The sequence below is a fragment of the Sinocyclocheilus anshuiensis genome, unplaced genomic scaffold (assembly GCF_001515605.1).
Source record: "Sinocyclocheilus anshuiensis isolate Anshui unplaced genomic scaffold, SAMN03320099.WGS_v1.1 scaffold1024, whole genome shotgun sequence".
NCBI lineage: Eukaryota > Metazoa > Chordata > Actinopteri > Cypriniformes > Cyprinidae > Sinocyclocheilus > Sinocyclocheilus anshuiensis.
In genome coordinates, this window is record NW_015552843.1 from 1,132,023 (window position 1) to 1,147,265 (window position 15,243).

The 15,243-nt window shown below is 36.4% G+C and overlaps 1 protein-coding gene across 1 annotated transcript in view; it reads left to right on the forward strand.

Moving 5' to 3' along the window:
* Positions 1 to 15,243, forward strand: part of cacna1fb (calcium channel, voltage-dependent, L type, alpha 1F subunit) — a 41,658-nt gene that overhangs the window by 19,561 nt on the left and 6,854 nt on the right. The window contains exons 13-40 of the mRNA XM_016459841.1: positions 1,094 to 1,254; positions 1,508 to 1,733; positions 2,008 to 2,215; positions 2,480 to 2,600; positions 3,026 to 3,101; positions 3,537 to 3,588; positions 3,671 to 3,728; positions 3,977 to 4,079; positions 4,997 to 5,126; positions 5,628 to 5,687; positions 5,780 to 5,886; positions 6,311 to 6,398; positions 7,006 to 7,113; positions 7,248 to 7,300; positions 7,467 to 7,613; positions 7,712 to 7,913; positions 8,920 to 9,078; positions 9,436 to 9,546; positions 9,717 to 9,800; positions 10,095 to 10,223; positions 10,305 to 10,370; positions 10,531 to 10,622; positions 10,807 to 10,966; positions 11,268 to 11,395; positions 11,475 to 11,571; positions 11,652 to 11,754; positions 12,077 to 12,178; positions 12,840 to 12,977. Of these exons, the coding sequence (XP_016315327.1) occupies positions 1,094 to 1,254; positions 1,508 to 1,733; positions 2,008 to 2,215; positions 2,480 to 2,600; positions 3,026 to 3,101; positions 3,537 to 3,588; positions 3,671 to 3,728; positions 3,977 to 4,079; positions 4,997 to 5,126; positions 5,628 to 5,687; positions 5,780 to 5,886; positions 6,311 to 6,398; positions 7,006 to 7,113; positions 7,248 to 7,300; positions 7,467 to 7,613; positions 7,712 to 7,913; positions 8,920 to 9,078; positions 9,436 to 9,546; positions 9,717 to 9,800; positions 10,095 to 10,223; positions 10,305 to 10,370; positions 10,531 to 10,622; positions 10,807 to 10,966; positions 11,268 to 11,395; positions 11,475 to 11,571; positions 11,652 to 11,754; positions 12,077 to 12,178; positions 12,840 to 12,977 (3,269 nt within the window). The remainder of the gene's footprint in view (positions 1 to 1,093; positions 1,255 to 1,507; positions 1,734 to 2,007; positions 2,216 to 2,479; positions 2,601 to 3,025; positions 3,102 to 3,536; positions 3,589 to 3,670; positions 3,729 to 3,976; positions 4,080 to 4,996; positions 5,127 to 5,627; positions 5,688 to 5,779; positions 5,887 to 6,310; positions 6,399 to 7,005; positions 7,114 to 7,247; positions 7,301 to 7,466; positions 7,614 to 7,711; positions 7,914 to 8,919; positions 9,079 to 9,435; positions 9,547 to 9,716; positions 9,801 to 10,094; positions 10,224 to 10,304; positions 10,371 to 10,530; positions 10,623 to 10,806; positions 10,967 to 11,267; positions 11,396 to 11,474; positions 11,572 to 11,651; positions 11,755 to 12,076; positions 12,179 to 12,839; positions 12,978 to 15,243) is intronic.

Below are 15,243 nucleotides of genomic sequence, written 5' to 3' on the forward strand. Positions count from 1 at the left end.
TTACTTTAGAAAATACACTGTATTTTTTTATTTTTTCTTGTTTAAAGCATAAACCTAGCTAAATTTAGTTTATTCTTAGACGTTCATGTATAAAACAATGCAAAAAAATGTCAAACTTAAAGGATTTGTTTACCTAAAAATTAAAATTAGCTAAAAGGTTACTCACCTTCATGCCATCCAAGGTGTAGATAAGTTTATTTCTTCATCAGAACAGATTTGGAGAAATTTAGCATTACATCACTTGCTCACCAAGTGAGAATCCTCTGCAGTGAATGGGTGCCGTCAGAATGAGTGTTCATACATTTATATAAGATATATCCATTGGTGAGCATGTGATGTTACAATACTTTTCTCCAAATCTGTTCTGATGAAGAAACAAACTCATCTACATCTTGGATGGCCTGAAGGTGAGTACAATTTCAGCAAATTTTCATTTTTGGGTGAACTATTCCTTTAATAAACTTAAAGGGATAGTTCACCCAAAACTGAAAATGTTGTCATCATTTACTTACCTTCAAGTTATTCCAAACCTGTATGAGTTACTTTTTTCTGTTAAACTCAAAAGAAGAAATTTAGGAGAATATGGTTAATCAAACAGTTGATGGTCCCCATTGACTTCCATAGTATGGAAAAAACAATACTATGGAAGTCAATGGGGAGCATCAACTTTTTTGTTCTTCAAAATATCTTCTTTTTTGTTCAGCAAAATAAATAAACTTATACAGGGATGAAACCACTTGAGGGTGAGTAAATGATGACAGGATTTTCAGTTTTGGGTGTACTCTTGCTTTAAGATATATTCTCTGAAAACTAGTCTTATGTTTTGCAGTTTTGTTTTTAAAGTGCATTTCTATTGTTTTAAAGATATTTAGATATTTTATTCTGTCAGAAAGGACAAAAATATGGATTATGTAAATGATTTTTTGCAATACATGCCCTATAAAATTGCTTTGATCACATGGTTCATGACTTTTATATTATTATATTATATATTACATTACATTATATATATATTGTAATTTTTCATATGAATGTTAAAAAAAAAATCTATACAGTGATTAGTATTTTTTTGTTTGTGTGTGTGTTTGCTTAGTCGTGCCCTGCGCCACTGGAACCGTTGCATTCGTAGAAACTGTCGTACAGCAGTGAAATCTGTGACGTTCTATTGGTTAGTGCTGATCCTATTCTTCCTCAACACTGCTCTCAGTGCCTCTGAACATTATAACCAACCAGACTGGCTCACTGACGTTCAGGGTATGTAGGTGTTTCCAAACATCACCTTACTGACATGGCATGTGCACTGTCCCACAGCACTGGCCACACATGCACGGTTATTTATAGAACGCTATTAGCTGTTGTTTTCTTACTGATGTGTCTTTCATAAGGTTTAAAGAAGGAGTCCATCATGGTGTTACCAATAACCTACAGTACATGCTGACAAAAAAAAGGTTGGACTGTAATTACATCTGTTTATCTGCCTCTCTTTCTTTTTCTGTCTCTCTCATAGACATTGCCAATAAGGTTCTCCTCTCACTGTTCACAGTGGAGATGTTGTTGAAAATGTACAGTCTGGGGTTGCAGGCATATTTTGTGGCATTTTTCAACCGTTTTGACTGTTTTGTGGTGTGCGGCGGGATTCTGGAGACAGTTCTTGTGGAGATGGAGATCATGCCACCTCTCGGTATCTCAGTGTTGCGCTGCGTCCACCTGCTTCGGATCTTCAAAGTCACACGGTACTCAGGCCTCTTAAACGATTTTTTAAACTCTTTAAAAATCCTTTTTTCTTAAGAAACTGAATAGTATAGCTGGTTTATTTTCTCTTCATTGTTTTAGGTTTCTAATGTTTGTCTAATTTAGAGCATGTCTAAAAACAATGTGTGATTTTCTTATTTTCTACAAGAAAACAATTCCCTCTTTCCTCCGGTGCCTTTGTTTTGTTCCTGTTGTTTCTCTCTTTCCTCATCACTTTTCCGCCCTGCTAATTCTTGCCCCACTTGTCCTCCTCAGCCATTGGACAGCTTTGTCCAATCTGGTGGCCTCTCTACTGAATTCAATGAAGTCCATTGCCTCCCTGCTGCTGTTGCTCTTCCTCTTCCTCATCATCTTCGCTCTGCTTGGCATGCAGTTATTTGGAGGGAAGTTCAACTTTGATGAGACACAGACCAAGAGAAGCACCTTTGATTCCTTCCCTCAGGCCCTGCTAACCTGCTTTCAGGTAAACTCTGCTACAACAGTGAAAACATTATATTCTGTTATTTAATAACCAGAAATTTTCCTAATCATATTATTCACAAATAAAGAAAAATTGAAATTATTAAAAATCTGAAATGTACAATGTCTTTTTCAAAGAAAGGTGATGCTTTTAAAGTATAAAGTTCTGCTCAAAGGTTAAGAAAGTTAAGAATCCTAAGGAAGTCAGTGTTTTAAATGTAATTTTTACAAGTTTTTTTGCTAAATGTAGGTCTTTTTTTCTCTACAGATCTTAACAGGTGAAGACTGGAATGTAGTAATGTATGATGGTATCATGGCATATGGAGGCCCGGTTTTCCCTGGAATGATCGTCTGTCTTTACTTTGTGATTTTGTTCATTTGTGGTAACTGTATCCTTTTCTGTCTGAAACCAATTTTTATTTGCTTATTTATTATGCTTTCATTTTGTTTATCTGATATCATCAACAAAACACCAACAGTTTTATTCATGTATATTTATTACATTTATTAACAAAGCAACACTGCATACTAGGTACAGTATACATTTGACTGAATAATGTATTCCCTGGGAATCGAACCCACAGCCTTTGTGTTGTTAGTGTTGTGCTTTACTGTTTGAGATACATCAATGCAGTTGTGTACTAGTTTTCAACTTAACACTATTTCAGCAACTGGCATCATTGTTCACTGATTAAAAAGCAAACATATCTTACAATCCCTACTGCAAATCCTGATTTCTGGTTTGTTGATGTTTTTTGTCGTTTGTCATCTTTCTGTTTGTGTTTTTGTTGGGTCTTAACTGCTGCTCTCTAAGATATCCTACTGAACGTCTTCTTGGCCATCGCTGTCGACAACTTAGCAGGAGGGGATGGAGACAATAAGAAGAATGAGTGTGTTTTTAGATAATTCCAGATCATCTTACCAAATCTGAACTCATCTGTCTTTCTAAATATGACAGCATACACATTTACTATTCTTAAACATACATAGTGGGGTCCAAAAGTTCACACTGAAAATCTGAGATTCAAAATCCCACTTAAACCTAGAAAAAGAAAAAATAAAAGGTTTAAAAGAAAAAAAAAATCTATAATAGGCACCTTATGAAGTAATAAGAATTAAGATTATTTCATTAAAGCAAAAGGGAGATAAACCAAATACTAAAACGTCCTGACGTTCATGTTTATTTTTCATTTTAACATTTTACTGAAATTACGCTGATAATGATTTATTTTAGAAAAATGCAAAATAGAAGCATTTTCACCCACTGTTCTGTATATTCAAAAACAAATAAAAATTCTGACATGCGATTCTGTTGATCCTGACAGAGAAAAAAAAGAGGGAGAAGGTGAAGGTGAAGGAGAGAACGGAGAGGTGAAGGTATGGAAATCAAACTCATCTGTCTTTGTTGTTGTTGAACAATTATCACATTGAGGTCTTTCTTTCATTCTGTTTTCAACAGGTGAACATTGATGATGAGTACGAGGAAGAGGAGGAGCCTGAAGAGGGAGATGATGAAGGTACAGTGCACAAACATTAAGACAGCATATTGCTTTGGAACAGTTTGTTTATTCTGAAAAGTTTTGTAGTGATTTAGAGACATTTGTGACCATAATTACAGCACACACTCATTGCACTAACAGTCCCTCTTGCTGAGTGTCCTGAGGTTTAGTGTTGGCTAGATAGAGCTAGATTGTGATTGCATTAACTCAGTTTCTATCTGTCTATCTCTCCCTCTCTCTTTCTTTCTGTTCTTCTCTGCTGGAAGAAGGGAAAGCTCAGCTCAATGTTGCTGACTTCGCTCCTCCTAAAGAGAAAGTTCTACCAATCCCAGAGGGCAGTGCGTTCTTCTGCCTCAGCAAGACCAACCCGTGAGTGTGCACTTTAAACCACTCACACACTGTTACAAGACAGTGCTTGACCATTTAAAGAGATAGTTTACCCCCCCCCCCAAAATTTAATTCTGCCATAATTTACTTGTGTCATGTAGATGCCTCATTCATTCATTAATTCATTCCAAACATGTTTGACTTACTTTCTTCTCTGGAACACAAAGGAAATATTTTGAGAAATTTTGTTTTTGTGCTTTTTTCATCCATACATCCATTTTCATCAAAACTGTTTGGTTACATTCTTCAAAATATCTTCTTTTGTGTAGAAGAAAATAGGTCATACAGGTTTGGAATGTCTTGAGGGTGAGTGTTGACAATATATTTTTGGGTGAACTATTTAATTAATTCTTTGTTACTATGATTATATTCGTGTAAATATTTTCTTTATGTAAAACATTTTCTACAAGTATTCCACAACTATTTCAAAATACTTTTGGGGAAAAAATAACACTCACTCACTTAAACATGGAAATTGTGTTTTTGTTCCTTACATTTTAATTTCAATGTCTAAACACTAGGAATGTGTCATAACAAAGTTCTGGAGTTTTCCACTGCTTACAAACACAAAAACAACATCTGGAATTATTTGGAATGTCATTTAGATTTCAAGTAGCTCTTCATTTGGGATGCAACACATATATAACATAATTCAAAATGCATGACAATGTCTGGAAATGAATCCAAATGCACTAATTTTCACTGTGTACTTGTTAGTTGGTGGTTTTGGACACAGCATATTCATGATTGTGTAAAATGCCTCTGTGTTTTATGTTTCCTCATGCACCTCATGAGTTGAGCAACATGGAGAATAAACTAAAAATAAGAAAGTCATTTTAAATTTTGGACGATGTTGACAACACACAGCTAACCACAGTTCTGTTTGGGTCTTCCTCCAGAATAAGAGTGGGCTGCCATACCCTGATCCACCACCACATCTTCACTAATCTCATCCTGGTCTTCATCATTCTCAGCAGCATTTCTCTGGCTGCGGAGGATCCTATCAGAGCTCACTCCTTCAGGAACAATGTGAGTTTCCTGCTCACACATAAGCAGCATCATATTTACTGCAGCTGTCCTGATTGGCATGTTGGAGGAGCTCTTCAGTGCCAGCTGGGGAACGCCATCCTTCAATCAGCTGGCTGTCAAACACACACACGCACACACATAAACATATAGCTTAACATGATTTACCTTTAAGTAAGACATGTTTTTGGATCAGCATCCTTGTTACTACTGGAACAACATGGGATCAACCAATCAGAATTGAGATTTGGGGTCAGAACTGGGGCCAAGGGCTTGAACAACATGGTTATCAATCTATTATTTCCCTGAAGGTTTAGGAAGACGTTATAGTGAGGGTTCAGACCATGATTGTTTGGTACAAATCTTAAACAACAATGGATGCTCCAGGAACGTGTCCTACTTGTCTAAATCGCATATACACAAACAAATGTGTCACCAAACATCAATCATTCCAGTGAAACATAATTTTTCATATCAGGGGAACTGATTTATTTCTCTCTACAGGTGTTGGGTTATGCTGATTATGCTTTCACTTCTATATTCACTGTGGAGATCTTACTGAAGGTACCGATCAATCAATCAAATGCTTTTGTAAAATGTTGCTACACTGAAATGTCCTTACCTTTCTTCAAATTTCCCTTCCTTTTCCTCTGTAGATGACAGTGCATGGTGCATTCCTCCATAAGGGTTCCTTCTGTAGAAACTGGTTTAATTTGTTGGATCTTTTGGTGGTCAGTGTGTCTCTGGTCTCCTTCTTCTTACAGTAAGTCTACTACACTCATATAGATATCAAAAGATGTCTGTTCATCATTTCTGCGAGTTATCTGATGTATAGATGTGTACGTGTATGTGTATGCATCGCCCTCTGGTGGATAAATGAAGATGGTTCCCATATCCCGCTTTGAATGCAATGTAGATGTGAAAATAAATAAATAAATCTTATACCCAAATGCTTTCAGCTATTCATTTACATATTTATAGTATTTACCTTGGTGCATAACTGTATGAAAAAAGTGGAATATCTGCGTTCACTGATGATGTGAAAGGGGTAATATATGACTTGACTGCTTATGAAACCATATAAATCACACTGTTAAGAGACATTGAAGAAGAAATGAAGATCAGTCTATGCTTTTTGAGTCCACACGTACAAAGTCAAACCTCTCTTGCTTTTTTCTTTCTCTTAGTTCGAGTGCAATCTCTGTAGTGAAGATCCTAAGGGTGCTCAGAGTTCTGAGGCCTCTTCGAGCAATCAACAGAGCCAAAGGACTCAAGGTACACTTTTAGTGTGTTAGTGCCTGTGCTTTATTTTGCAAACGTTTTAAAGACATGTATGTATATATATGACATATATATGCAATTATCTGCAAAAAGTTTGGGCTCTGTAAGTTTTTTTTATGCATTTGAAAGTCCCTTATGTTCACTAAGGCTGCATTTAAAATACAGTAAAATGTAGTAGTATGAAATACAGTTATATTATAATATTACTTAGCGACCAGTGTCATATGATCCTTCAGAAGTCATTGTAAATTGCTGATTTGGTGCTGAATAAACTTTTGCACTGATTAATATTGTTGTGGAAACCATGATACATTTTTTCAGGATTATTTGATAAACAGAAAATTCAAAAGAACAAAATGTATTTGAAATATAAGTATTTTGTAATATACGTCTTTACTGTCACTTTTTATCAATTTAATGCATCCTTGCTTAATTTAAATAAATAAATAAAACAACAATCTTACTGACCCCATACTTTTGAATGGTAGTGTAATTCATATTTGCAGAATTGTTTGAGTGCTTCTCTGTCATTGTTATTGTGGAAACTCCATTACTCACTCTCTCTCTCTCTCTCTCTCTCTCTCTCTCTCTCTCTGTGTAGCATGTGGTACAGTGTGTGTTTGTGGCTATAAGGACCATCGGGAACATCATGATCGTCACCACCCTACTTCAGTTCATGTTTGCCTGCATCGGTGTTCAGCTTTTCAAGGTTAAACGCACTCACACACACACACACACACAAAGTCTGTCTATATCTCGTGCTCTCACAAGTTTAACATTAGCACATATATACTAATGTGTACTAATGTACTTTTTTTGTGTCATTACTGTTGTATTTTGTAGGGTAAATTTTATCGTTGCACAGATGAAGCTAAAAACACTCCAGAACAGTGCAAGTATGTCATATTTCAGCATCTGTCATTCCTGTTTAATTCTGTTCTTACATTAACCACATGTGTGTGCCTTTGGGCAACGTGTATTTATGTGTCATGAGTGTTCGTGGTTTATGTGTACATCCATTTGTGCCTACAAATTGTGTGTGTGTTTGTTTGTGTGACACAGGGGCACATTTGTGGTGTATAAAGACGGAGATGTGAGTCATCCAATGGTGAAAGAGAGGATCTGGATCAACAGCGACTTCAACTTCGATAATGTACTGATGGGAATGATGGCCCTGTTTACAGTCTCCACTTTTGAGGGTTGGCCTGCGTGAGTCTGCTCCTCTAAGATCTTCCTCCATATGTCACTCAAGGTCACCATGACCATGTTTACACAATATGCTCCACATTCTGTTTTTCCTCATTCAGGCTGCTCTACAAAGCCATTGATGCCAATGCAGAGAATCATGGCCCCATTTACAACTACCGCGTGGAGATCTCTATATTCTTCATCGTCTACATCATCATCATCGCCTTCTTCATGATGAACATCTTTGTGGGTTTTGTCATCATCACTTTTCGTGAACAAGGAGAGGCTGAGTTCAAGAACTGTGAGCTGGACAAAAATCAGGTTGGACGAAAGGCTATTTTAAAGAATATTTTACATGTTTCAGTGTTTTACATTTTACATTTAAGTTCGCAACCAGTTTTACCACTGTAATGTGACATACTATCGTTCAAAATTGTGGGGTCAGTATGATTTATTGATTTATTTAGCAAGGATGCATGAATTTGGTTAAATATGACAATATAATGTTACAAAAGATTTCTATTTCAAATACATACTATTCTTATGAACTTTCAATTTATCAAAGCATCCAAAAAATGTATTATAGTTTCCACAAAAATATCAAGCAGCACAACTGTTTTCAACATTAATAATAATGATAAGTGTTTTTTGAGCATCAAATTAGCATATTAGAAATATTTCTGAAGGATCATGTGACTCTGACACTTATATTCAATAAGATTTTTTGTTTTTTATAAATCGGAAACTGATTGGATGGTGTAAAGTGGGTGTTTCAGACCGGAATGGAGTCAAAACAAATACATGTTTGAATTGCAGCTTAAGTGTAATCAACAAAAAAAAAAGTAGGAAGAGCAAGTTAGATCTCAGTGTTGCCAAGAATTGGGCTATTTTACCACTGTTGCTGCGGGTTGTTTTTCATGTCCGCGGGTAGAAGCGACACAATAACGCGATATTTAGCCCCTGAAATGCTCATTTTACCGGGGAACCCTGCCAAAAAACTTGTATTTTACCCCCCAGAACGCGATTTTTAATGGGGGACCCCCCTCCAAAACGCGATTGGACTAGTTTTGAGTAGCAATTGGGTGGGTTTTGTTATGAAAACCTAGTAACCCTGATCTTGATTGAAGATTACAAAGATACACATTTTGAATAACATGCACAGATAAATCTTTCATAATAAGAACTGAAACGTGTATTAACAATAAATATATAAGATTTCATGTTGACTTTTCATTTTAAATAACGGTCCGCTCAAGTTGATCAGTGCACTACTGCACTCCAGTATGTATTTTCTCACATTATGTCTCCTTCTTTTTGTTACTTACAGAGACAGTGTGTGGAATACGCCCTAAAGGCCCAGCCGCTGAAGCTGTACATCCCCAAAAACCCAGTGCAGTACAAGTTCTGGTCTATAATCAACTCCACAGGGTTTGAGTACATCATGTTTGTGCTGATTCTCCTCAACACTGTTACTCTGGCTGTGCAGGTAAACAGCCAGACTGTCTGACAAGCCTTACAAAAGCTGTACAATCAGCATGTAGAACCACAGACAAAGACATTTTAGTCTATTTTTGGTATTGGGAATCTGAGCTTATATGAGCATACTTAAAAATCCAACATGAACCTTGAGGCCAGTGTTAAAATAGTATTGAGAATAAAATAGCATTGAGTAGCACCATTTTAGAGAGAAGTCAGTTGCACTGATACATTTGAAGAAGGCCTCTATAAATTGACATAAATCTAAACATATATATGTCTATAAAGTAGAAAGATCAAGACCAAATGATTTGAGGCTGATAATGAGTTAAATGCTGAATCATACTCTTTCTGGATTCTTCCACAGCACTATGACCAGTCAAAATTTTTTAGTTACGTGATGGACATCCTCAATATGGTTTTCACCGGCCTTTTCACTGTGGAGATGATCATTAAACTGATGGCTCTCAGACTCAGGGTCAGTCCTTTCACTTGATGTGATATGTGTTTGCTTGCTATAAAGTATCCTGTTGATAAAGTTACTGATATGTCTTAAAAATCATTTAAACCCTTCTCAAGCCATCTTGAACTTTTCAAGTATTTTGTTCTTAATATCTGTTTTTTTTTATCTTTTTTTCCGTTCTGCAGCATTACTTTATCGACGCATGGAATTCCTTTGATGCTCTGATTGTGGTGGGAAGTGTGGTGGACATTGTGGTTACAGAGTTCAGCGTGAGTTCCTCTTTTACTTATGCAATCAACAGGATTGAAATAGATACGGTTCTATAAGATAGTCTACACTAGCACAGATTTATTGGCATGTTATTGGTCAGTGGTAATTTGTTTAATATTAGTTTTTTTGTCAGAAATATCACTTTAGTCTTATTAGATTCTAGTAATTATTATATTAGTGTTTAATGCAGACGTTAGCTCACAAATATTTCATGTAAAAATCAGAATCGCATGCATTGTATGTGTCCTGTAGGGCACATTATGAAAAAAAATTCTCCTTTATTTTCTCCTTAGAGCTCAGAGGACAGCTCTCGTGTATCCATAACATTCTTCCGTCTGTTTCGTGTAATGCGATTGGTTAAGTTGCTCAGCAAGGGAGAGGGCATTCGTACCCTGCTCTGGACTTTTGTGAAATCACTCCAGGTCAGAAGACAATGATTTCTAAAACATTTTTCATATTTTGAGCAAATGTTGTGGTCTGTTACTGTTCTTGTTGTCCCTCAGGCCCTGCCGTATGTTGCTCTTCTGATCGCTATGATCTTCTTCATCTATGCTGTAATTGGAATGCAGGTACTTGGAGGCTGGGAAAATTTATATATTTTCTTTTGATCATTATTTTTTATATTTTACTTTTTTAGTATATACTATATCTTTTTTTTTTTTAAGAAACAGTCTGTTTTTATGAACACAACTGATCAGTTAAAAAAATCATTAATGCTCTATTCATCAGACATTTGGAAAGGTCGCCATGCAGGACCACACACAAATCAACAGGAACAACAATTTTCAGACTTTTCTGCAGGCTGTGCTGCTACTTTTCAGGTGAGAGAGTGTGTTTTCTGTTAATCACAGAACAGTAGAGCATGGTGCCACCAACATCAAGTTCATGGATTTGATTCCCAGGAAATGCATGAACTGTTAAAAATGTATACCTTGAATGCAATGTAAGTTGTTTTGGATAAAAGTGTCTGCCAAATGCATAAATGTATGTGCTCTTCATGTGCAGGTGTGCAACGGGCGAAGCATGGCAGGAGATCATGTTGGCCAGTCTTCCAGGAAAGCGCTGTGACCCAGAGTCAGACTATGAGCCCGCGGAAGAATTCACATGCGGCAGCAACTTTGCTATTGTCTACTTTATCAGTTTCTTTATGCTCTGCGCCTTCCTGGTAAATGTTGTTGTTTATTAAATTAACTCTATTCTTCATAACTTTCCCTTGATAGCTTTAGTCATGCAGTTTAATTTTGACTGCATAATTTCCCAACTTTTATTAAGAATAAAAAAAAAAGATTTTTGTTTTGTTCTCAACTTGTGTATTTTTACATTTTAACATTTAATTTTTTTCTTCTGACAAAACTATAAGTAAATACCTGTACAGTGATTATTATGCAGGGCATGCTAGCCTTATGTTGGCTGAAATGTTTTCAGTGTGATTTGCATAGTGTAATGCAACTGTTGTGCTTTTTCAGATTATTAATCTGTTTGTTGCCGTCATTATGGACAATTTTGACTATCTGACCCGTGATTGGTCAATTCTCGGACCACATCACCTGGATGAGTTTAAAAGAATCTGGTCAGAGTACGACCCTGAAGCCAAGTAAGATTATCAGTCTCTCTCTAATGCTTTTTTTTATTTAAACAATTAAAGTCTAATTAAATGTGTGTTTGTTTTCCAGGGGTCGTATAAAGCATTTGGATGTAGTGGCTTTGCTCAGGAGAATCCAGCCGCCACTTGGATTTGGGAAGCTCTGTCCTCATCGTGTGGCCTGCAAGGTACAGACACACAAACTCCATTTGGTCTGTTCTTCTTCCATTTCTTTCTGTCTTACTATATCTCTCTATTTTTTTGTCAGAGGCTGGTTGCCATGAACATGCCCCTGAACAGTGATGGTACGGTGACCTTCAACGCCACCCTGTTCGCCCTGGTCAGAACTGCTCTGAAAATTAAAACTGAGGGTCAGTATGGGCGTCCACACAAACACACACACCCTCTGCATACTCATCCGCTTCACCTCTCTATTTAAGCTACAGATGATTCATATGAAAGTGTGCTTTGCATATAAATACTGGAGCCCTTCTTTCATTGTCATGTTTTTGTTTTTTTTTCCAAATGAAATTTCACTGAAATCAACCACATGCATCCACATACTGTAGGTTACCATGCAGAATAATAATATGCAGTTAAGCTTTTTGAGAATGAATGAGACAATATGTGTGTAAAAGGACATGGTCTTAGGTAGCTGTGTAAGTTCATGTGGCTGCAATGTGTTGTTCTCAGAGAACCCTGATCAAGAGAACGAAGAGTTGAGAATCATCATTAAGAAGATCTGGAAGAGAATAAAACCCAAAATATTGGATGAGGTTATTCCACCCCCTGCTGGTGAGTTCTTTGTGGATCATATTTATGTAGTTCTTTAAATCAGTAAAATTACCACAATGCACCAGGGTTGGGCAAAATTCAAAATGTATAAATTGGCTCCCTTTTAATTCACAAGTGTGAATTTGAACAGAATTGTGAATTTTAATCAGAATAACAGGAAGATTAATTTACTGAATTGCAAAATGATCACATATCACCAAATTACACAATAATAGATAGTTTAGGTAATCTTTATAAGGTATCTGTCTTGTAAATCTTCCTTTTGAAGACTTTGCAGTAAATTATTCTGGCAATTTGTCAGGGAATAAAATGTTCTTCCATCATTGTCTATAAAATGAAAGTTAATTTATTGTATATAATTACCTATATATGAAATGTATGTTTTTGTACGTTTTTTTGGCATTTCATACAGTATTTCATACAAAACATTTTAATGAGTAACTTATACTGACAACTGAAATAAAATTTTCATTTAATTATAATTTAATATTTTTGTATTTAGTTTTCTGCCTCGCGTCATATTTAACTGGCATTTAAAAGACATCCTCAATTTAGTTCTGAATGCTGCACAGCCCAAACAAGCACAGTTACACAAATCAGAAACATTTTTCAACTTTTTGTGCTGTTTTATTTGCAACATTCTATGTTGGTTCTTTTACAGAGGAAGAAGTGACTGTGGGTAAATTCTATGCCACATTCTTGATCCAAGACTATTTTAGGAAGTTCCGGAAAAGGAAAGAGAAAGTGGGTCTGGAAGATTCAGAGAATGGTAACCCTTCAGCTCTACAGGTAGATCTCTGTCCTAGATTCTGCATTGTATTTCTGTTCTGTCATTTCCGATACATCTGAACACAATAATAGCATTGTATTTGCTAAATCACACATTTTATGCAAAATGTCCCGCACTTGCACTAAATTAAATCACAAAAACAGATGACTTGACAATCATCTAATGGATTTGTACAAATCCCACATTGAGAGATGATCCACTGAAGCAGACTAAACTAACAAAAGTCTTCACCAAAGAGCTGTGATCCTGGCTGTCTTCATTCCGAGTATCATCTTAGACAGTCTCTTTTTATCATTCTCTATGGGTGTGCTGTCATTGGTAGTTTGAGGTTACATGTGTGGGTTTGTGTCCAAGCTGCATGCATTTCATCATTCTTACAGGTTATTTTTTTTTTACAAACTGTCAGAAAGTTGCACAATATAAATTTCATCCTAAACAAATGAGCTATTTCTCATGACACAGGTGGGACTTGAACCCACAAACCCCAGCTCCAGAAGCTGATACCTTATCCATTAGTCTACTAAGCCATATTTTAGTCTTAGCCATGTGTCAGGGTCCTGTCCTGACAGTTAAGTCTGTTCTGTCTTTGTTTAACGTGTTTGTCTTGTGTCTGAGCACATGGCTCTGTCTTTTAGTGATGTGTCGTCTGCGAACAAGCCGGCTCTAAGAGTCGATTCTTTGTAGCGAACGAGAAGAGCCGACTCCCATCGGAGAGAGCCGAATCTTCAGCCGGAGCCTTCTATTTTAGGCCAATTTAGCAATTGTGAATGGTTTGTGTGTTGGTAAGCAATTTTTTATTTAGTGTTTTCATAAAAGCCTTATTTTTTTCGTTACAAAGTTTTTTGTTACAAAAAAAAATACACATGCGGCTAATCACATGGGAGGACAGACTAGGATCATACCATTATGTGAAAGAAGGAATGGCACACGCTCCGAAGATAGCGAGTATAGTGGTACAGGCTGGGTACACAGAGCGACAGAGAGAAACGGGGGAGCCGGATTTTAAACGCAAGCGCGTTGGTTAAGGTAGGAAGACACTGCATTGTTGCAACATCGGTCCCCTCAAAGAGAGTCTTCTCAAAAACAGGACAAATAATCACAGAGAGGAGAAATCGCATCAGCACACCCAAGCTGAGACATCTGATATTTCTGAATGCCAACCTGCACTAAAGACTAAAGTGTCTAAATTGTTAAAACTTTTGCCTTTATTTATTTGTTTGCTGTGGTTCTGTGTTCAATTAAAGTTTTATTAAAATGTTAAATAGTAGTATATGTGTATTTTTTTTTGTAACGAAATAAGGCTTTTATGAAAACACTGAATAAAAAATTGCTTGCCAACACACAAACCATTCACAATTGCTAAATTGGGCTAAAATAGAAGGCTCAGAGTGATACTAAATAAAGAGCCATTTGGGAGCCGTAAGAGCCGGCTCTTCTAAGGGAGCCGAGCCAAAAGAGCCGAATCTTTGAAAAGAGCCGAACTTCCCATCACTACTGTCTTTGTCTATGTTGGCCATGTGCTCCTCTTGTCCTGCCCCCTTGTTTAGCCCTTGTCTTGCCCTCATTTACTTGATTGCGTCCACCTGTTCCTCATGTGCTTTCCTCCCTATTTATATGCCTTGTCCAAATACCCACACTTGCGGTCTTGGCCACCTGAGAGCGCGTGCGCGCGACAGGAAGTAAGTGCACAAGACTGTCCCAGGTCATAAAAATGGCAAAGTGCAGTGCCATTAACGCACACTAAATCCACACTGTCTCGAATACCACTCCGGAGCGCTATTCGGGGCTTAGTGTATCCCATCATGCATCATGTTCTGGAAATAAATTGTGAGACTTTTTGCCGAGATCTCGTGAGAGGTCACGGAAACCTTTCCAATGTAAGTTAAATATTAATATAATAATTAGATATTACATATAATTTGGTAGAAAAACTGTTTTTATCTTTTATTGGTGCAAAGATGAGTAGTGGTGATATTTATTTTGTACAACATTTACAACTGCTTTTTATCACTTAATTAGAAGCACCACAAATTAAAATTATGTAATGTTATAGGGACTACTGAACAGACATTTAGAAGTTGATTTTAAAATGCAAAGTAATTAAAATTTAAATAAAGCTATGTAAACACTTGCATTTTTACAACACTATAAGTGTGTCCCATGAGGTCCCTTACCAAAAAGTAGTATACTTCAAGTTTATTTTATTAAGTATACTTAAGTAAAGTTCAAGTATATTTTTAAGTATACTTTATGTAGTAAGTATACAAATATCAGT